This window comes from Myotis brandtii, unplaced genomic scaffold (assembly GCF_000412655.1).
Source record: "Myotis brandtii unplaced genomic scaffold, ASM41265v1 scaffold916, whole genome shotgun sequence".
NCBI lineage: Eukaryota > Metazoa > Chordata > Mammalia > Chiroptera > Vespertilionidae > Myotis > Myotis brandtii.
This window is the reverse complement of record NW_005371774.1, coordinates 416,480-439,175: the sequence shown is the minus strand read 5'-3', so window position 1 is coordinate 439,175 and position 22,696 is coordinate 416,480. Positions and strand designations below refer to the sequence as shown.

Here is a 22,696-nt window from a genome sequence, read left to right as displayed (position 1 = left end):
AAGAGCGAAACTGGTTTTTGTCTTTTAAATTAAAAGTTAAAAACACCAGCTGCATCTCAAAGTATTTGTAGGAGAAATGCCCCAAGAAGGCCAAGAAAAGCGGCCCTCAGAGTCCGAGGTGCATTTCCAGTGAGGTTGTCTGTGTTCAAAACTCGCAGCGGATGCCCCCGCTGAGGTCCTTCACCACGCCCTCCTTGACCAGCTTCAGCAGCAGCCTGGTCTCCGTCGTCACGTTGTGCATGGTCTGGAAGTTCATGGCGGCCATGCAGAGATTGTCGAAGTAATGCAAAGGTGTTCTGGGCTGGCTGAGGTCATAGCCAAAGCCGGCCAAGCTGACTTCATCACACAGGTGTGTGGCTAAGACAACGGCAATGACACCAATCGTGGGGACGTTCTGGAAAAGAAAAAAGACCCAACAGTCTGAGCGCAATTCGCTGCTCCCCACGTAGCACGAATGCTGTGCCAAGTAATAAAGGCGGCGATGTTAAACATCCCACGATTTCAGCCTGCTGTTTATTTCCGAGCTTTTTTCCTGGGCATCTCTATAGACACGTTTTTATTTTTAAACAAAAATGGGATGTTCTGCAACTCAATTTTCTTGCTTAATATATTATGAAGGTGTTCTCATATCCATTAGCTTTTCTTCACCCTTCAGAGTCCCATAATATTGCATTGACTATAGTATAGTCACTATACCATCATCTATCTCTATAAAAGGCTAATATGCTAAGTGTCCAACCATCTGACCAGTCGCTATGAGCACACTGACCACCAGGGGGCAGACGCTCAATGCAGGAGCTGCCGAGCTGCAGTGACTTGGCAGCGGTGGTTCTCTGGTGACACACCCTGAAACCAGAGAGGAGGAAACCGATTCCTAGCGGGGCCGCGCAATTCCACCTTCGGCCGTGGGTTATGTTGTTGCTGGGGCACTGTTGGCCAGAATCTGGTTTACTGCACACTTGTGTTTGCATTCCACACCCTGTACGACAGCAACTTTGCAGAGTGCCCTCTCGCACTCTGGGACCCCTCAGGGGATGTTGGAGAGCCGGTTTCGGCCCGATCCCCGCAGGCCAACACGAGGGACCCTACCTGCTGGAGGTACCCCGCTCACTCTGCAGACACCCTTCGAGCCGGGGTGCCACCCTAGGTGCGGCCGGCCGGGGAGGGACCCCAGGAGGTTGGCTCCAGGGAGTGTCTGGCCCGTCTTGCCCAGTCCCGCCCCACCGGCCACCTTCTAATTAATTTCCTTTCAATGTGCATGAATCCGTGCACCAGGTCACTAGTCTTAAATAACATCTCAGTGACCTAAGTGCTAATGTGCTGACTATACTAAAGAGATGAGTCACCAGGGACAACCAATGAACACTGAGGAGCCCTGAGTCAGGGTGCAGAGTGGTGAATACAGATTCAGCTTCTCATCGTGGCCTAGGTTTCCCCACTGGAAGATGCCTCTGTGTACACAGCCGAGCCTAAGTGAAATATGTACAGAGGTCATCCCTCAAACGCAGACAAGAATCGTTAACTCTCGGTAGAAGAAAAAAAAATACCTTATCTCGGCCCCAGAACCTGGACTGTGGCTCTGAATACTGAAGGATGTCAAAGGCAGTCTCTTTGATAATAACTGGATTCAAAATCCTGAAATGTTTTGGCGGTAATGGGATTTTTTCTGCCACCTGCTTCCAAAAGAAGAGTCGTACCCAAAATGGCTGAGGAAAGAAAACAAGAAGCAATCATTAGGGATACGTAATAGTCATCGATCAGTGGAGGGCGGAACGCATCCCCTGATAACCGGGCCAAGCCGTGGCCGTGACCCCTGGCGGGCACGCGTCCTGCAGCAAACTCACAGCTGTGGGCAAAGTCACTCTCTCAACTCAAACTCGCAGCTCCAAAGGACCTGGTCTTTGAAGGTGGCATTGGACAAGGAGAGAAGCCACAGACCCAGCTCTTGTGTGGGGAAGAAACTGCTTAGGGAATGACCAGAGGAGGTACAGCCTTTGTAGGATCAAAAGCCACCATTTTGCCCAGGGAAGACTAAGCAAACAGCCCCAATTCAAGGGTACTAGGTGCTGTGAGTGCCGGCTCTGTCAGGCCCTCACCCAGGGTCCTCTCTCCCTCCACTCACTCCTTTTCCTAGTCCCGTGAAGTCTCTTGGTAACTGACTGAGTCATTTCGTATGAGCTTCATGTCCCAACTAGAACAATTTCTTTTCCATAGAAAGCCCGGAAGACCACGATAACCTGCACAGAATCAAGCGCCGGAGATACAAGTCTCCACCACAGGAAGCTTCTGTGAAAGGTCTCATACCCCCGTATGTCCTATTACTTGTGTGGACCGCTGGTCTGTGCAAGTGAATATAAATGCACTCGCACTCCACGACAGCTGGCCTCTGAAGTTAATTTCAACACAATGGGAGGGACTATAAAGTGGTGTGATTGATCACCGTTAAGACAAAGAAGACTATGACCCGGTGAGGCCGTCTCCTCCACACCCGCCCTCTGAAATGCTGGGAATTTACTCCTGCGAATTTACACCACCAATAAAGGCAGTCTGGGAGAAGTTCTTTGAGAATACTCCCCAGAGGTTTTATGTACATTCTTTTCAATATCCCCAATAATGGTTTACATTAACCCAGGTAAACCTAATTTCTAGAAAAAGCCAAAAGCCACATAAGTTCCAGTTTAGTGAATCCATTGGGTCATCAACCTTAGTAACAACAATTTTTGTCCAAAACTTGATATTCCCATTAAGTAACGATCTTGACCTCCACCTGTGAATCGATCATGTTCTGAAAGCCATTTCCAGCAAGGAGTTCTGAGGGGTTTCCACAGAGGGAGAGGTTATTTAAAACACAACACGGAAGTGAAAGTATGCATTCCACCGAGTCTGCTGAAAAGTAAAAGCCTGCATCACAATTAGAGACCCCAAAGACACACCTGAAGGCTGGATTTCCGTGCTTACCAGGGTTTCGTTCTTTACCATTGCCTGAAGCCAGTTGAAGTCAACACTCTTAAATAAAACAGCCACAAACAAGTCAGTGGAATAATATTCGAAGTCAGACAGTGGGGCACCCTCTGGATAAGTCATCCTTATAGTAGTTTTATTTCCAACATGCTCTGAATATCCCTCAACGGGTGCACTGTTTAACCTATTTAACACAAAGGACAAGATAAATAGACAAAGCAAGCCATTAGCTACCTTATCACACCACAAAAGAATTCCCTCCTGTGTTCTTCATACTTTTTTTAGGCCTGGGAATGGGTAGTGGTTGGGGCCCGGGTGTCCCTCCCAGCAGCCTCCCTGCCCCCACAGGTCCACCCTTTCCAGGTGCCAGATGCATGCAGCCCTCCTTGCCCTGTGAGAGGTGCCCTGTGAGGGATGCCCCCAGCTCATCTCTGAATGCCAAGCAATTCGCTCTTGTCCCATTTTCAGGCAATTCAAACATAGTATATTTTGGGCTTTTTCTGGGCCCTGATGTTTCCTTAAAAGCCTCCCATTGTGCTCAGATACCGGCGGCTCTTGTCAGAATTTCCAAAAGGTAATCAGAGAGGAAAACCTAGAAACTAGGGCCAGGCAGACACGGCGACAGTTATATATGGACAGGGTTGAACGCGGGTGGGGCCATGGGCCCAGGTGCAGCCTGGTCTTAAAGCAAGGATTTGGGACACTTACTACTGTTAGATCAGTGAAGGCTTTGCCAGGGTGGCTGTTTGGGAGAGAAGTCTAAGAATTCTTCCCAAAGCAATACTACTGCTTACACTGTCATTCAGTTTTGTAGTGTGTTTGGTTTTTTGCCTGTACTACGTCACCTGTATCTAACCTTTCTCTTCTATTCCACTTCCTCTTCTAAATCTCAGACACTTACCCCTGGATTATTAAAAGATATTATTAGACAGGACAACAAAATGTAAGACATGAGCCTAGACCAGCTATGTTTTCCTTTTTTTTTTTTTCTGCTCCCCCCACCCGCTTCCTTTTCTTTTTTAAAATAAAGGACATTAGGAAAACTGGTGAAATGTGAATCAAGACTGCAGATAAGGTGTGATGTATCAGTGCTAACTTCCTGATTCTGAATAATGCCTCTGTGCTTCTGTAATAGAATGTCCTTGTTCTTGGGAAACACATACTAAAGTATTTAGAGGTAAGGGAGCTAGATGTTTGCAACGAACTCTGAAAGGGTTCGGAGAAGAATCATCGCATATGTAAAGAGAACCTGACAAAGCCAATGTGGTGAAGTGTTACCAAAGGGGAATCTGGGAGAAGGGTGAACAGGAGTTCTGTGCACTATTTTTGCAACTTTTCTGTTAAGTTTAGAATCACTTTCAGTCTAAAAGTTACTCCCCAGCCCTGGCTGGTGGGGCTCGATTGGTTGAGTGTCGTCCTGTGCTGACTCAATTCCCAGTCAGGGCACATACCTAGGTTGTAGGTTCAGCCCCCAGTTGGGGTGTGTGCGGAAGGCAACAGATGGATGTTTCTTTCGTACATAGATGTCTCTCTTTCCCGCTCCCTCTCCCTTCCTCTCTCTCTAAAATCAATTAAAAAATATTAAAAGTTACTCCCCCAAAGCTTCTCCCTCATAATTATGCTAAGTCACCCTTTCTCTGGCCCTAAGGCTCAGTGGCCTCCCAGTGCCTAGGCATGAAGTCCACGCTCGCCAGGCTGGCGCCCGCCATCACCAGGCACCTTCCCAGCCCCCTTCCCGCTCTCCCAGGGCCTCTTCTTCTTCCTCCTGCCCAGTGAGGCTCCTCACCCAGATCTCACTGCCTGCCCTCCTCCTCCCCGAAGAGCCAGATCCCGCTGCTCTCCTGCTGGAGGCCGCCCCTTCCTCCACATCTCTTCTCCGGTTTCTTACCTCCTCTATCAGCACCCCTGGTTTCTTACCTCCTCCCCCATTTCCCAGTCCTGCACCATTCGATGGGCACGGGGTCCTGTCTGCCTCCCCCAACGCTGCCTGTTGAAGGCCAGGGTTGAGGTTCTGGAAGCCTCAAAACCCTGCATGTGGAATGCTGGTGTCTGGCGTGGACCCGGGGCCCTATGGTGTCCTCATCTCTGACACTGGCCAACCGTGGTGGTTTCAGCGAGGACTGGGACGTCTAAAGCACATGACACGCACTGCCACATAGACATCAGCCAGTGAAAGGCAGTGACGTGTCTGCCCTCACCCCAACCTGCACACTCCTGCTGCACACCATCCTGCTTTCTGGTCACTGGGGCCTACGGGACCCCTTTCGACCTAAAACGTGGTTCTTACCTGTTTCTTCTCTCTTACAAAAGTCTGGTTCTTGCCTACCACACCTTCTACCCTTGCCCTCTCCTCCTTAGCCCCCACATTCCTAAACATTCCCCCCAATCTGATGCTAATATTTACTGAGCATTTACCATAGGCCTGCCACTATTCTAAGTTCTCTAAACCCATTCATGCCTTTGACCTTCACAGTAACCCACTCAGGGATGTGCCATCACCGCCTCCACTTACAGATGAGGAAACGAGGCACAATACAGTCAGGACACTTGCCCGAGACCTCAGCTGCCGGGACAAAGGCAGTGTGTGTACACACTATTGCTTTTAGTTCAAAATATCTGAACTAACCAGAGATTTCTCTCAACGGGTCTATTTTCTTAAGCAGTTCTACTACTGCCTCAGACCCCAGATTAGAAATCTTGGTGTCCCCTGCCAGAAAATCCTGTAATTCACTTTTCCAATATACCTCATATTTGATCTTTAAAAAATGTATTTTTTTAATTGATTTCAGAGAGGAAGGGAGAAGGAGAGAGAGATATAGACATCGATGATGAGAAAGAATCACCAATTGGCTGCCTCCTGCATGCCCCCATGTGCCCTGATTGGGAATCAAACTGTGGCTTCCTGGTTTATAGGATGATGTTCAACTGCTGAGCCATGCTGGTCGGGCTCCTATCTGATCTCTAGCCTCTATTTCTTCTTTCTCCATCTCACACCCGGCCCCACACTGCTCGCCCGGATTGTAGCCTCCAAACCCAGGCTCCCGCCCTATTGTCTCCTGCCTTCAGTCAAATCCACATCCTCCTCTCGATGAGTTTAATTAAGACCCAACTTTCATCATGCTCCCTGTTTCGAACACCCTTAAGATAGAGACAATTCACTGAAGTATATCAAGAGCCTTAAAAACCATTCAAGTATCGTTAACCCAACAATTCTAGGGATTCTTGGAATTATGTCCAAGGAAATAAATCAGAGATGTACATAAAGACACACGCATGAGAATGTGCAAAGCATTTTCACAATCACAAGGAAACTGGAGCTATTCTAAGTGTCCAACAATGGGAGGGTGGCTAAGTAACGTACGATGCCTCATTTAAAGGAATAGTAAACGGTCAAGTTAGTTCCCAAAGACAGAGAATGACCTCAGAAACTATTCATACCACGATGTTAAAAAAGCAAAACACTTCATAAGAATATAAATGCACTCATTAGTATGTATATAGAGCAAAAGTGAAGAAAAAAAACACAGCCAATTAGCAGTGGTTGGTTTTTGTGCCATGAGTGGCATTTTCTTCCTTATATTTTCCTGTATTTTTAAATCTTCAAGAATAAACGTATTTTACTTTTATAATCAGAAAGCACCTTAGCCAGCTAGGCCAAGAAGAATCCAGGCTGGCTCCTTATGGCCTGTTGTGTGTTTTCCGCAGCCCAGCCAGCGGCCTGCAGGGCTCACCCACACCAGCCCAGCTCCCAGGCCAGGCCCCCCACCCACTCAGCATCCCGTCCTCCTGGCCTCGCCTGGCACAGCCTTCCTCCTTTGCTGGCTTATCTGAGCCTCCCCATCCTCCTAAACCTCACCTCTTCTGAAAAGTGTTTTGCCGAACTGGGGTCAGTACCGCACAGTTCGGAGCATCTAATCACATCATGTTTTTGTTTTTATTTCTTCAACAGTCACCTCCCCCGACGGCAGCAGGGGCGTGCAGGGGACCAACAGCAGTGAGCCAGCTCTGGAGGAGGAAGGTTGGTCTAAACCAGCCGTGGGCAAACTACGGCCCGCGGGCCGGATCTGGCCCGTTTGAAATGAATAAAACTAAAAAAAAAGACCGTACCCTTTTATGTAATGATGTTTACTTTGAATTTATATTAGTTCACACAAACACTCCATCCATGCTTTTGTTCCGGCCCTCCGGTCCAGTTTAAGAACCCATTGTGGCCCTCGAGTCAAAAAGTTTGCCCACCCCTGGTAAACCAACTTACCGTATCACCACGTCGAACTGGTTCAGGGCTGGGCCCAGCTCTAGTCCGTGGAGTATCCCGCCACTTCCGATGACCACGCAACGCCGACAACTCTTTGCTTTCAAGTGTTCAGGAAGGTCGTGCTCAGGCAAGAGTTCCAGGAGGCTCTGCACTTTCCCGGAGAAGTGCCGGAATCCGAAAGGAGGGTCGTACTTGTACTCGGCCTCGTTCGCCCGGGGGCCCTTCTTCACGAAGGGCGGCAAGTCCACGCTGTACCGGTGCTCAAACAGCCGCGCCATGGACGTCCTGGCAAACCTGGGCCGGCACTCCTGTTGCAAGACTTGCTGCGCGTATTTCTGAGCTCTCTGGAATGGAATCACACCAACCCACGCTTACAACACTGTCAGGCGTTAGAAATGTACACTTAGAGGTGACACTCTGTCGTCTGTAAGGTGTCTGAGGGAGCTCCCCTTCTGACGGTTGTCTTTTCACACAGAACATCTGCTTTTAAGAGTTAATTTATGCGAGAAACTTGAAGGAAAAACCTGGGAGGATCACATGACATGAGACAGACTCAACCAGAGTATTTATTTCATAAAGGATTATTTATTGTTGTATAGAGTTTTAAATGTTGGCCCCAGCTGTGTTTTTTCTCAAAGCAGGAAGGACCCTCCATCTCCTACCACCCCCAGCTTGACCTTGTTCAAGTAAATTTGGGGGGGGGGGTGGAAATACTTTGAGGTGTTTAAGATTTCATAAAATCCTGTCACACCTTACTACATGGAAGAAGCTTGAAGACATTATGCCCAGTGAAATAAGGACACCTTATACAATGGAATCATGCACAGAAATGCAAATAGTGCATGATTCCATTATATAAGGTGTCTAACAGTCAAATGTATAAAGTAGAGTGGTGGTTACCTGAGACGGGGGGGGGGGGGAACGGGAAGGAGGGTGTGTTTCAGGGGTAGTCCCAGCTTTATAGGATAAATCTGTTTCACAGCGTGAGTTTCAACTTTGTAAGATGAAAAAGTTCCAGGAATCTGTTTCACAATGTGAATATACGTCGTGCTTAAAAAATGCCCAAGGAGGTAAATGCTATGTTACGTGTTTCTTACCACAATTAGAATGTTTTCCATATTTCAGGTTCTAATCTGTTCAGGGTGAGAAACAGGCTTACTTATCAGTTGGGGTAATGCGCTTCATGAGAGTCTGGAAATTACTCTCAATGTAACCAAGGAATAATGTCATGTCAACACAGAAGTTGCCTTGGTGTCATATATAATATTCCCTGTAGATTAACATGTTGCATCGACAAGGAACAACTATCTAATGCCAAGTACATAGCCCAGCTGAACCCACAAGACCCGGAGGAACGTGTACCACTTTCCATGCCCACGGCCTTCCTCCTGGCTTAGTCTGGCCACATGCTGCCTCAGGATCAACCGCTTGGCAGAAAGTTCTCCCTTGTCACAGAGCTTTTTGTTCTCAAGTCCACACTCGGCAGCCTCGGCCCTGCCTTACCCCTCCCACCACCAAACCACCTTCACATGCGTGTGTGCGTGTGTGTGTGTAGTCCTATGTTTACTGGAATATTTCTAGGATTGAACATGTCCTTTGAACTATGACCGTACTATTACAAGGATTATTTATTGCTGCATATAGTTTCAAATGTTTGCCCCAGCTATGTTTTTTCTCAAAGCCTTGTTATTTTTATTAGGTTTTTGTATAACATATTTTTGGCATGGCTGGTATTTTTTTTTCAGTTATACTTGGCATACAATATTGTTAGTTTCAGCTATACAACACAGTGATTAGACATTTATATAACTTATGAAGCGATCCACCCCAATAAGTCTAGTACCCACCTGACACCATACAAAGTTATTACAATACTAGAGGCCCGGTGCACGAAATTTGTGCACTGGGCCAGGGGGTGGGGTGGGGGGGGGCCCTCAGCCTGGCCTGTGCCCCCTCGCAGTCTGGGACCTCGCTCCTGCGTTGAGCGTCTGCACCCTGGTGGTCAGTGTGCATCATAGTGACCTGTCATTCTGCCTTTCTGTCAATTTGCATATTAGGCTTTTATTATATAGGATTATTGATTATGTGCCCTGTGCTGTACTTACATCCCCATGACTATTTTTATAACTGCTAACTTGTACTTATTAATCCCACCACCTTTTCACCAGCCCCTGAGACTCCCTCCCATTCAACAACTGCCAATGTGTTCTTTGTATCCATGAGTTTGTTTCTATTTTGTTTGTTCACTTATTTTTTTAGGTTCCACATGTAAGTGAAATCATATGTTACTTGACTTTGTCTGACTTATTTCATTCAGCATAATACCCTTTAGGGCCATTCATTCTGTCACAGATGGCAAGATTTCATTCTTTTTATGGCTGAGCAATATGCCATTGTATGTATCCACCACATCTTTATCCAGTCATCTATTGATGGACATTTACGTTGCTTCCATTCTTGGTTATTGTAAATAATGCTGCAGTGAACACAGGAGTACATATACCTTTTTGAATTAGTGTTTTGAATTTCTTTGCATAAATACCCAGAAGTAAGATTGCTGAGTCACATGGTAGTTCTATTTTTAATTTTTGAGAAACCACCATACCTGTTTTCCATAGTGGCTGTGCCAATTTACAATCCTACCAAAAGTACACGAGAGTTCCCTTTGCTCCATATCTTCACCAACACATGTTGTTTGTTGATTTATTGGTGAATCATTCTGACAGGTATGAGGCAACATCTCACTGTGGTGTTAATTAGTATTTCCCTGATGACTGGTGACACTGAGCATCACCTATATGTCCTCTTGGGAGAAATGTCTATTCAGGCCCTCTGCCCATTTTTTCCATTGGGTTGTTTATCTTGTTGGTATTAGATTGTATGAGTTCCTTACATCTTTTGTATAATAATCCCTTACTGGATATATCATTGGTGAATATCTTCTCCCATTTGATAGGTTATCTTTTGGCTTTGTTGATGGTTTCCTTTGCTGTGCAAAAACATTTTAGTTTGATGTAGTCCCATGTTTTTATTTCTTCTTTTGTTTCCCTTGCCCAAGGAGACATATCCAACAAATATTACTAAGAGCAATGTCAGAGAGCTTACTGCCTATGTTTTCTTCTAGGATTTTTATGGTTTCAGGTCTAATGTTTAAGTCTTTAATCCAAAATGTGATTTAACTTTAACAAATTGTTCTTAAAAATCCTCCTCCCTTGCCCTAGTCAGTTTTGCTCAGTGGATAGAGCATCAGCCTGGGGACTGAAGGGTCCTGGGTTCGATTTCCGGTCAGGGCACATACCTGGGTTGCAGGCTTGATCCCCAGTAGGGGGCATGCAGGAAGCAGCCAATCAATGATTCTCTCTCATCATTGATGTTTTTTTTCCTCTCTCTCCCTCTCCATTCCTATCTGAAACTCAATAAAAAAGTACTTTTAAAAAATCCTCCTCCCTGACTTTATATTAATAATCCAAAGGTAACTGCAGTTTAGAGATGTGAGATAATTAAACACCATGAGAGGCAAATGGTTAGTGTTAAATAACAATAGGTTCTACTACACTAAGATTTTACTGGATTCCCTGGTAAACTAAACAAGCCAATGAACTATTAAAAACATAATTCTTAACCACCATTACATGATATTGCGATGAAGATGAATATTTTCGATCTAATACCTGTACATCTTGACTTAGCTTCCTGTATTAGCATCATCTACTTCTTGGCAAACTTGATAAGATCTTCCTTGGACAATGTTTCCAGCCTTCCCCTCTTCGGGGAGCCTGCTGGTCGAGCATTCTCTCCACCTTAGATTTCCCTGTCCAGGGGTGGCTGGTGAAGACCCCCACCCCGCTCCATTCTTGAACAGATTCCCCATGGCCACCCTCGGCTCTGCATCCCACAGCCTGGCCACCACCACATGGGTACTCTGTCTGCAGCTGCTATCCTATATAATAAAAGGGTAATATGCAAATTGACCCTAACGGCGGAACGACCAGAACGACCGCTGGACCAGTCACTATGAGGCGCACTGACTCCCTCTTGGTCCCTTTCCCCGGCTGTCAGGCACTGACCACCCGATGGCGAACGGGAACTGGGGGCTGGCTGCAGGCAGCTAGGGAAGATGGCCCTGATCGCAGGCCAGGCCTAGGGACCGTACCCACACACGAATTTGGTGCTCAGGGCCTCTAGTAATAACATATTTGTAGACATGTATCTATCTTATAGCAGAACCCCCACTTTTAAAATATGTTTTTATTGATTTTTAGAGAGAGAGGAAGGGGAGAGAGGGAGAGAGAGGGGCTCTGGCCCTGGTTCTGACAAGGGAAACTGCTATTCTTGGAGCCTCAGATGAGGCTGCAGACACTGTGCATGATCACTGGTCACGTTGTGATGCCTGAGACACCTGGCAAGACTGGCGCTAGTATAGGCACTTTGTGGGCTCAAGGTAGCATCACCATAAGGGCGGCCGCACTTTCTCTCCAGAAGTTTCGTTTGGAAAGAGTGAAATTTAATTCTATTTCCATGTTGGCCGAGTTCCATTGCAGACTTCAAACTTAATTTTCTAGACCGTGAGCAGAGCACAAGGCTTAGCCTCGTCTTCTGACCGTGACCCCTCCCTGGCCTCGTTCACAGTGGGTGCAATAATCAAGCCCTGGCAAATGAATGCTCCCAATGCCACCAGACATGCCAAAAGCAACAGCAATTCTTTTTCTTCTTTTGTTTTAACTCCTTCAAAGACACACAACCAGCTCTGAGAAAGCCCCTAGGGGCAATTTCTTCTAACCAGGAACTCCTAGCCTCTCTCCTCCTTCTTCCAAGTTTTAAAGCCTTGGAGGAGGAGAACCTCATCTTTCTCGGAGAGAATCACCTTTCGGAGCTGTGACAGAGAGGAAGGCTTTCCCCTTCGCTGCTGCAGACAGCTCCAAAGGATGCAGAAGGGTCTGGATTGCAGGCACCGGGGTAAGCAGAGAATGGGTGACTCTCAGAGACACAGGATCTCCCAGGCCCTTCAAATCAAGGCATGGGAATGAGGGCTTCAATTTTTAAGGTAGTCAGGACGCCAATTTTTAAGTTTAACCTGGTTGGATAGCTCAGTTAGAGCACTGTCCTGACACACCAGAGGTGTGTGTTCAATCAGGGCACACACAAGAATCCTATATAATCAAGAGGCAATATGCAAATTGACCACCACAGCCTCACAAGATGGCGGTGCCCAGTGAGGGCGGGGCCGGCTGCTCAGTGCGCCTGCCACTGGGGCCACAGGTCCTCCTGCACCCGCCAATGACTGAGGCTCAGGCAAGTAGGGCCAGCTGAGGTCAGGCAAGCCTCGGATGGCGGCTGCCCGGCCACCCAGGGCCGGCCGAGGCTTGTGCTGCCGGCAGTGGCAGCAGCAGAGGTGTGATGGGGCGTCGCTTTCCCCTGATCGCCGGGTTGCCTCTCGCCCCTGAGGGCTCCTGTACTGTGAGAGGGGGCAGGGTGGGCTGAGGGACCCCCACTCCAGTGCATGAATTTTCATGCACCAGGGCCTCTAGTTAACCAATGAATGCCTAAATAAGTGGGACAACAAATCACTGTTTTTCTCTCTCTCCCTTCCTTTCTCTCTCTACAAGTCAATAAAGTTAACAACAAAAAAACCGTCTTCCGGGATGAACTTGCTGGCTGCCCACAATTAAGAATAAAGAGACATCTGGTTGATACAAATGTCAATGACGATTTGCAAAGGAAAACCAGGGTATTTCTTTAAAAAAATCAAAGTATGTTGCTTTTTGTTTCATATCCCACATGTAAGTGAGATCATACAGCATTTGTCTTTCTCTGTTTGACTTATTTCACTGCGCATAATGCCCTCAAGGTTCATCCACGCTGTTGTCAATGGAGGGGTTTCCTTCTTTCATATGGCTGAGTAGTATTCCCTTGTCTGTATAAATACCACATCTTTCTCCAATCAAACGTCAGTATGGTGGTTACCAGAGGGGAGGGGTTGAAGAGGAAAGTGCAATTTTCCCTCTCAACCATACTTTCGAAGTGTCCGAGCATTCCTGCAGAGACCACTGTTAGCAGCCTTTAAAAAATAAAAACAAGAAAACCACAAGTGGCACACTAAGGGCCATCTTTAAATAGAAAATATAAAGCCCACAACCAACAGAGCCACACACCTCTGTGCTACTGCAGGCCTGGTCCAGTGCAACCAGAACTCGCTCAACCAACAGGCTCGGCAGGGGCCCCTAACACTGAATGTTGCTGAATGTCATCAACAGAGCGAACAGCGCCCCACCCTCGTGGCTCTGAGACCCTCTTCAGCTGATACACACCCAGTCATTCAGATTTGTCCAAACGCTTTGGCCTCACTCCACCAGTAGCCTGGAGGCAGGGTTGTCTTTGTGGGGAGCTCTTACTGAACGCCATCTCCCAGCCCCTGAGAATACCGTGGCCGCACCAGCCAGCTTCCTCCACCATTTCCTCTACTTGGGGTTGCTGTTCTTCGTTTAATGATGCCTGACTACATATCCAACTTAGGAGCTGCTTAGAGCGTGGCATTTAAGGTCTTGCACTCTGGACCTATCGCATTTCAGTCTCATCTTCTGCTATTCCCACCCCAAGTCCTCAGCGATTTCCAACTCTGGCTTTCCTCTAATTTGGAAGGCCCTGTGAGGCATCTGCCTTTTGCTCCCTCTGCGTGGGATGAAGCAGGACAAGCTGTGAGGACCACTGTGGCATTTCAACAGGGTCAACAATGCTAAAAAGCTTCATTAAAAAAAGTCTCAATAGAATAAAAGACACCCCTCTTTCCACCATGGTTACAGGGTGGTTTTACTTTTTACTTTATTAAATGTCTGAACTGAGACGTTCACAAACGTGTGAATTACTTAACTGCCCTCCTATGGCTCCTTTTTCCCACAAATTCCAGGGGACTTTCCACTGTGTTTATTTCTGCATTATCTGAGTTTTGGGTGTTTTCATAATGGTAAAAAAATATTTTAGACTTGGATTGATGTGGTGGTCACAGTGGGCTGCCTAGGGGGTTTCCACACCTTCTCTGAGAAACCACAGTTTTATTCCCCTTTCTCTACGCAGGCAGTGGCCTTGGGAGGCTGGCCCTGCCCATCAGGTACCTCCATCCTCCTTGTCAGTGATTGGTCAGGAACCCTCACTGGAGCTAATCAGGGCAGGGCACTGGCAGCTATGAGTCTGTTACTGGTCCAGCAGTAAACATTGGCCCCATAAGCCTAGATGGAGGACTCATATTCCATGTTTCAGGGGGAAGGTGATGGGGGCGCTTTTTTCTGTCTACTGTCTATTGGTAGACATGGAGAGTTGGACAGGAGGTATCTGTCCTACTCCTCAAAGGAATTTTAAACTCAATATGCATTCCTGAAATTTCCTGTTGTTTAACTGTGGATTTTCTGTACAATCTGGAATTCAAAGATGAGAAAACAAATTGTGGTTTAAGGAATATCTTCCCCTCCCTCTGGAGTTTAATATAGATAAGTACATATTAATTAGTGTAAAATGTTAGCACACAATCCCTATCTCTCAAGGGCTTATTTGTTGGACAGTGAGGAAGACAAATAGTCAAAATACCACAGTGGTGCCCTGGCTAGGTGGCTCAGTTAGTTGGCGCATCCTCCCATACACTAAAAGGTTGTGGGTTCGATTCCCAGTCAGGGTACATACCTAGGTTGCGGGTTTGATCCCGGTCAATGTGCATGGGAGGCAACCAATTGATGTTTCTCTCTCACATTGATGTTTCTCTCATTCTCTCTCTCTCTGTGTCAAATCAATAATAATAATAAAAAGAGTGTACATCCACACATTAGATTAGTGGGGCGTGCCTGCATGCAGAACGGCATGGAGGGAGCTTTCCCAAGCGGCTGCTGAAAATGGCAGAGGAGCAGGTCCCGTACTTGATGGCTGAGACCATCTCCCAGGCACCTGGTGGCCACCATGGCCAAGCAGGTACTGCTGGGCCAGAGGTGGTAGTTGTGCACTGTGAGGGCATCAACATTTCTGACAATTTCTACAGAAACCAGTTGAAGTACCTGGCCCTACCACTTCCGAGCCCCCAGCCACATCTTTCATCAGACTGAGACTGTGTGGGGCCTGCTACTCTGCAAGACCAAGCAGGCCAGGCCACCCCGGAGAGCCTCAAGGTGTTTGATGGAATCCGCCACCTACAAGTAAAAGCAAAAGGTGGTTCCCGCTGCCCTCAATGTTGTGCTTCTGAAGCCCACACAGAAGGCTGCCTGCCTAGGGCGCCTGGCTCATGAGGCTGGCGGTCACAGCCACGCGGGAGGAGAAGAGGAAGAAGGCCAAGACCCATTACCAGGGGAAAAGCAGCTCATGAGGCTACAGAAACGGGCCCAAAAGAATGTGAAGGAGAACTGACAGATACACAGAGGTCCTCGAGACCCATGGAATCCTGGTCTGAGCCCCATTAAAAAAAAAATAGGTGGGCAAGGAGACATCAATCTGGGGCAATGGGTGAGAGCACAGAGTCCCAAAGGGCAATCTTAGGTCATGATTCCTTTTCCTGAAATCCCAGAAACTATATATTTCCACAAACACCATCTCTGTTCTCAAATAACTTGTACTTTAGATGGGACAACGAAATGCTTGCATAAATTATTACAATACCAGGTGGAGAGTGGCAAGTTTCAGAGGAGCTTCAAGCACCGCTGAAGTCCAGTGGGGAAGTCACTGAGCTGGGGACGAGTGGTGCCATGCAGCTGCACTCAGGCCAGGGAAAGCCCCAAGTCCCGACACCAGCCCACACACTGCAGCCAGGGACTGGTCCACTGTCGAGAACCACAGGGTCTCAAGGCTAGAAAGAACCTAAAAGGCCCCTGAGCCACTGCTGTCTGATGCCTGAATTCTACCTACCAAACCTCCACAACAGTCATCCTGGCTTTGCTTAAAGACCTCCAGAGGCTTGCCACAAAGGTGGCCCATTCATTCCACCTTTGGACGCCTGGGACCGTCAGCCCCTTATTTCAGCTTGGCCGCCATCGCCTGGTCTGCATCTCTGACACCGAGGCCACCCAGGTGGGGCGACCTTCCATGGCCCAGGACTCTGGCTGCTGACAGTAGCTGCTATGCGGCCTGTACCAGGTCTTCTCCCCTACAGGTCCCCACTCCTTCCGAGGTTCCTCAGGGATATGGTCCTGAGTCTCTTCTCTGGTCATTCGCAGAAGTTACTATGATTCCTGGAGGGAACCTTAGAGAGTGACGGCCATAATGTTCAGAGCACTTATCTGAAGCAGACCATTCCGCTCTATCACTGTAGCCTACGGGAAACGGCTGTAGGCAGCCACGGCACATGCCGATGCAGATGGTGCTGGCTTGGCACTAAAACCACCAAGTTGATTTTCACCCCAGGTGTCCCTACACCACATGCATCTTCCCCATCTTGAACTTCTGAAATGGTGTGCCTGACCCTTGCACAAGAGAGCTTACCTTTCTCAGTTAATCCCTGCTCAAGAGCCATTACCTCTGCAGCTGGTCAGCAGTGTGCAGAAGGATGCACAGAGGATGTGGAGAGTGCAGCAAAGACACAACGGGAAGAGCTCACAGATACGAGCATTTAGGCCTTTCCCAGGAGACAGCGAGAGACCGGACGTCTAAAAACTATCCAAGAGAGCTGTGAAGGGCCTTGGAGTGGAAAGGGACTCAGGGATGTCCGCAAGGCCAGCCGGATCGGGAGGAGAGGGAAGGCCCGAGCAGTGGCTAATGGACACATCCTACTCCAGCGAAGCACACGGGCTAATGCTGATGAAATGCTGAGTCAGCGAACGTCGGAGGGCGGAAGCAGCGAGGACAGGAGGGCTCCGTGATCAACAAGACCCCTGAGACACAAGTGTCTGCATAGGCCAAGCTGTGCGTTTAACTACTCTCTCCCCATTTACTTCGGTGTCTATACCACCAAAAGCTTGAGGCACTTAGGATAGACAGATTAAATCAGACCATGTGAAGAAAAATCAGGATTAGAAAAGGAGCATTGTGGGTATTATCTAACTCAACTTGGATGACTACCTGCTACACAGATGCTGTTATTCACACTGCATAGCTAAGAACACTGGGTCTCAAAACAATGAAGTAACTTGCCCAAGGTCACCTTGTTACTGACATTTACATTTGACTCTAGGTCAGGAACTTCAGCTCTCTCCCCTCTGCATCACACTGTCTATCTCTTCTGGTTTCTTCTCCGTGGACTCCCTACCCAGGCAGAGAGCAGGATCACCAGGAGCTCAGGCTCTGAAATGACATTGCTGGGTCCAAGCCCCGACTCCACCCCTGACTCGCCATGGTAACCTTGCCCGGGTGACCGTCTCCTGTCCTCCACTCCCCAGCTGTGAGACGGGATTAATAACAGAACCTCCATCCCAGGACTGTTCAGAGGGTTAACTGAGTTTACGCGACTAAAGCACTTTTAGAACAGTTATTACACAGTACACACTAAACTAGATGCGTTAACAAAACTAGATGTGAACCTGGGCAAGCAGCTTAACCCCCCAGGCCTCCTCTGTAAAATGGGGAGAATACAGGGAAATCTCCCAGTCACGATAACTAAATACCGCATGAAAAGCACCTATACATGCTTGGTTATCATGACGCTACCTTAGTTAAAATCACCTCTTTCATCCAAGGCTGGACGTTGCTGGATAATTTAAGCACTCAGATAATCAGTGAAATGAGCATTTAATGGCTCAACAGACTTAGAAAAATAAAAATAAATTTAAGAAAAAATCTTGAAATACAATGTGAAATCATTAAAAAGATGAAATGCAGGAATGACAGATGACACTAAAATAAATTCTTCCCATTCTGTTTTAAGAACACGCACATGACAGCACTGTGGCCTGTTAACCACATGACAGGTGTCCTGGAGTTCAGTGAGTGGGATTCCCCCGACCCCGTGACCTCAGTAACGGAAGAATGCTGTGGGCTCAGGGGCAGAGTCTGTTGTATTTTAGGGTGGGTTGTCCCTGATTCTGGTTTTAGAGTGCTCAGTGTTTCCCCCTCTATTTATAGTTTTAATGAACATTTACTTACTATACTTTAGAGATGATTTTACTGTTTAAATGTATGTTTGGACATGTTTTAATTTAAACCACACCAGTGGGATATCTCACCTTGACGCGGTCAGGATCCACATAATGCACTTTTTTTATATCACATTCTTCAGTAGTATAATTTAACTTGAGGATATAAAGGATCCACACTCCAAACACAAGAAGTATACACCTAGAAAAAAAAAATCAATTAGTTATAATGATGCGGTCACGTGACAATCAGGAGTGATCATGGGAAACAAGTGAAAACCTAACCCAAATTCAGTCTGTCTGCTATGCAGTATTGTCTTTACAGTTGACCTCAGGGTGACCCCTTAAGGCACTACTTATTCCCTGAGAAGATAAATTAATCATTTATCTGGACTTTGTTAAGTCCAGGTTACTGAACGTAACAAAAAATAAAATAAAATCAAGTAATAGATTTTTTTATTTTTATTGACAGTGACGTTCTGGGTAGGTCTCTCTCTCTCTCTCTCTCTCTCTCTCTAATATATTTTTTTATTGATTTCAGAGAGGAAGGGAGAGAGAGATAGAAACATCAATGATGAGAGAGAACCATTGATGGGCTGCCTCATGCATGCCCCCTACTGGGGATAGAGGCTGCAACCGGGGTATGTGCCATGACCTCCTGGTTCATAGTTTGATGCTCAACCACTGAGCCACGCCAGCCAGGCTTGCTCGTTTGTTTGTTTTTTAAAGGAAGGGGAAAAGGGTGTTAAAAGCAGGACCAGTGTCTACAACCCTGACCCACCATCCAGTAACTCCTGGTCATGAGTCTGTCTTGCCCACACTGTGAGGAGCATGGGGTGCAGGTCTTGTCTATTCTATTTGCTGCCATGTGGCCTGCACCCAACACAGTGCCAGGCATGTGTAGGCCTCAATAAATATTGGTTAATGACTAAAGGGAGATGGAAAGTGATATAAGTATTTATGGATATACATTTCCTTTTCTCACCTTTTAAAATCTATACCTTCTAAATTAGAAAAGTGAGATGTGAAAGTAGATTTCAGAGCTCTGTTTCCGTATTTAGACATGAAAAAGGGGTAATTTTCAACTTGGTTCAGCTGGTACTATATAAAACTAACAAGTTCCTCCTTTAACAATTCTAACACTTATTAGGATGTAAAAGTGACCTAGCTGAGACACCTGTCATCCTTTTTAGCTTTCAATATTTAATGATATTCAAATGCCTTTAGGGGCCTTTAATTAATCATATTTTAGATTAACTTAAACAGCTAAGGGACAAAGCCCTCTTTTGTTATATAATGGCAGGAAGAGCCGCGTGCTGTCAGAGCTGCCCTCGTGGGCATCCGAGCTCAGGTGCAGAGCCTGAGGGTCCCTGGCTGGGCACTGCCCTCTTACCAAGTGCAGTTTGATGCACGAACCCAGAGCACCCGCATGGACGCACTAATGAATGTGCCTTTACGTGATCCTTTGACCAAGTATGATCAAGAATAAGAGTCATCGTTCCCAGTTCTACACAATTGACCCACATTGGGGGATCTTTTGGCCCAAGGGCTCACACTTACTTGAAAATGTCTTTTAACAACAAGTTGGGTCTTCGCATCTTGTTCTGAGCTCGGGTGTACCATTGCAGGGAGGGTCTTGAGCAATCGCTTCTCGGTTTCGCACAGTGATACTCGCTTGGCATCGCTGTGAAGATGAGGGAAGAGAGCAGGAGGAGGAAAAAGAGGGACCATTTAGGTGAATGATATTTTTAAACAGCCTTTATGTAGACTACTACTCAGTCATAAAAGGCGTGAAATATTGATACATGCAACAACTTGGATGAATCTGGAAAGAATTATGCTGAGCCAAAGACTTAAGAGGTTATATATTGTATGATTACATTTATAGAACGTTCTTGAAATGACAAAATTATAGAAATGGAGAACAGATTAGTGGTTGTCCCAGGAGTTATGTAAGGAATGGTGGGTATGGCTATAAAAATGCAACAAGAAGGAACCTTGTGGTGATGAAAATGTTCTGTAACTTGCCTGTATCTTCGTCAGTATCCCAGTTGTGATATGTACTATGGTTTTGCAAGATGCTACCATTGGGGGAAACTGAGTAAAGATTACACAGGACCTAAAAAAAAAAAAAACAAACAAAAACCTAGCCAGTTTGGCTAAGTGGATAGAGCATCGGCCTCCAGACCAAAGGGTCCTGGGTTTGATTCCTGTCAAGGGCACATACTTGGTTGCAGGCTCCTCCCCGGCCCGGGCCCTGATTGGGGTTCATGCAGAAGGCAACCAATTGATGTGTTTATCTCACATCGATGTTTCCCTCTATCTTTCCCTCTCTCTTCCACTCTCCCTAAAAATTAATGGAAAATATCCTCGAGTGAGGATTAACCAAAAAAAAAAAAGATTACACAGGATCTCACTGTATTATTTCTTACAATTGCATTTGCATCTACAATTATCCCAAAATAAAGTCTAGTTTTTTAAACGAGTCTTTACCTTTTAGAGATACATGTGGAAATATCTATAATAATAAAAGCATAGCATGCTAATTAGACCGGACAGCCGGACGACCTTCCGGACAAAGCCAAGGCTGTGAGGGTCGAGGGCAGCCACCTCGGCTGTGAGGGCTGAGCCCCTTGCACAAATTTCGTGTATTGGGCCTCTAGTTTATAGATAAAAGAATAGAAATGAGATTTGCTTCAAAAAAGTCAGGAAGGGAGTAAGTATGTGGTGGGAAACAAATGACGCAAGACCAGCCATACACTGATAACTGTTGAAGCTGGGTGATGGGTGCAGGGCTCATATAAATCTCAATACTCTCATACTTTTAAAAAATCCTCACCAAAGGACTTTTCCCCCCATTGATCTTTAGAGAGAGAGAGTGGAAGGGAGGGAGAAGGGGGAGAGAGAAACATCAATGTGAGAGAGACACATAGACTGTTTGCCAGCTGCAGGCACCCCAACCGAGGTACACGCCCTTGATCAGGAATCAAACTGCAACCCTTCAGTCAGTGGGCCGACGCCCTAACCACTGAGAAACCACCTAGAGCTCTTATACTTAAAAAAATTTGTTTTCATCTTTTTAGAGGGGAAGGAGGAAGGGGAGAAGGAGGGAGAGGGGAAGGGGAAAAGGGAGGGGGAGGGGGAGAAGGAGGAAGAGGGAGCAGTTTGGGGAGCAACAAGAGAGAAGGGGCCTGGGTCCCTGGACAGTCCCAACGGCAGAGCCACCATTCCACCTTGGACTGCCTGCCTCTGGACTGTTACATGATGGAGAAATAAACTTTTGTCTTGTTTAAGCAGTTGTTAGTTAAATGCAGTGTCCAGATCTTAACTAATATAGGCACCTATTGCTATAATAAATTTATACGTCAATTTAAGAAATGTCTTTACTATACTTAGCCTCTCAGCCAGGAGGAAGTTCTATCTCGTTATTCACTTCATTTTCCCCATTAGGGTTGTGCCATTTTGTTTTTTTGGGGGGGGAGGGGGGAGAATTATCAAACTGACATTCAAGTATTTAATTTTTTTGTTAGTATAAACAACCTCTCCCTCAACACCAATTCTGTGTAGCACTAGAGTGTAAGAATTTTCACAGATATGTATGATTCTACTTGAGCAGTTTCAGAAAAATGGTGCCAAGGACTTCACTAGGAAACCCTTGCTGAAGAATCTACTGAATTCTTAAATGAGCAGTTAGAACAACTGAGGCCCTGGAAGGTTTTCAAACACGGCTACGTTGTGGTTCCTGACATACAGGGTCAGCCAACTGGACCTCCAGGGAACGAGGCTGACAAACCCGTCTCCACTTCTGCCAGTGGTGGTGCTCTTGGCTCTCTACGCCTCGGGCTGTAAACCTGTAAATGACATTTCCCAGATCCTCTCTGGCCGGCTGGCTGCTGCTAAGCTGTGATGTGGGACAGACATCCTGGAGGAAGCGTGGAAGACAAGAGGAAAGACGCAGCCTTTCCACGCCCCCGATTTTGGTGGCGCTCCTGCTGGGGCAGCCACAGTAGCGAGCAACAGAGGCTGAACATGTGACTCCAGCAGGGGTGGTGGGCGCCTGGCATCCTAGGTTTCTACTTGACGCAAGTCAAGGCCTGTCCAGGAGTTCTTTGATAAATGCGCGCGTCGGCCCAGGGTGGCAGCAGCTTTTCGATCGGGGCTCACACTTCCTTCTCACTTTGGCGGCTGTAGGCCTGCCAGCGTCTTTGTAATCAACGCCCCGCATGAGAGCCCTCTGTGCCTTAAGTGTCTGTGTGGTTTCTGGTTTCCTGCTGGACATGACTGGTACATCAGGTGATCCTCTTCTGCACTTTCAGGAAGTGACTCGAGCAAGGCAAGGAGGGGCTCTCGGGTGACAGGAGGGTCTACAGTCCTGAACACCCTCCTCTTCTCACCATCACTGCCATATAACATGCTCACACAATGCATTCAGATGCTCGGGGCG

At 46.9% G+C, this 22,696-nt stretch overlaps 1 protein-coding gene and 1 pseudogene across 5 annotated transcripts in view; one reads left to right on the top strand and one right to left on the bottom strand.

Annotated features, from left to right (window-relative positions):
• The window catches only part of ST3GAL5 (ST3 beta-galactoside alpha-2,3-sialyltransferase 5), a 42,622-nt gene continuing 19,926 nt past the window's right edge, over nt 1–22,696 (bottom strand). For 3 of the 5 annotated variants that reach the window (XM_005885638.2, XM_014532871.1, XM_014532872.1), the window contains exons 2-7: nt 19,813–19,936; nt 18,343–18,454; nt 7,217–7,560; nt 2,959–3,145; nt 1,548–1,706; nt 7–394 (exon numbers count right to left, since the gene is read on the bottom strand). In XM_005885638.2, the coding sequence (XP_005885700.1) occupies nt 146–394; nt 1,548–1,706; nt 2,959–3,145; nt 7,217–7,560; nt 18,343–18,454; nt 19,813–19,934 (1,173 nt within the window). In that variant the 5' untranslated portion in view covers nt 19,935–19,936 and the 3' untranslated portion in view covers nt 7–145. Of the gene's footprint in view, nt 395–1,547; nt 1,707–2,958; nt 3,146–7,216; nt 7,561–18,342; nt 18,455–19,812; nt 19,937–20,280; nt 20,372–22,696 lie in introns of all 5 variants that reach the window. The other 2 variants (XM_014532869.1, XM_014532870.1) reach the window with 1 other exon arrangement.
• LOC102245514 lies at nt 14,968–15,657 on the top strand (annotated as a pseudogene).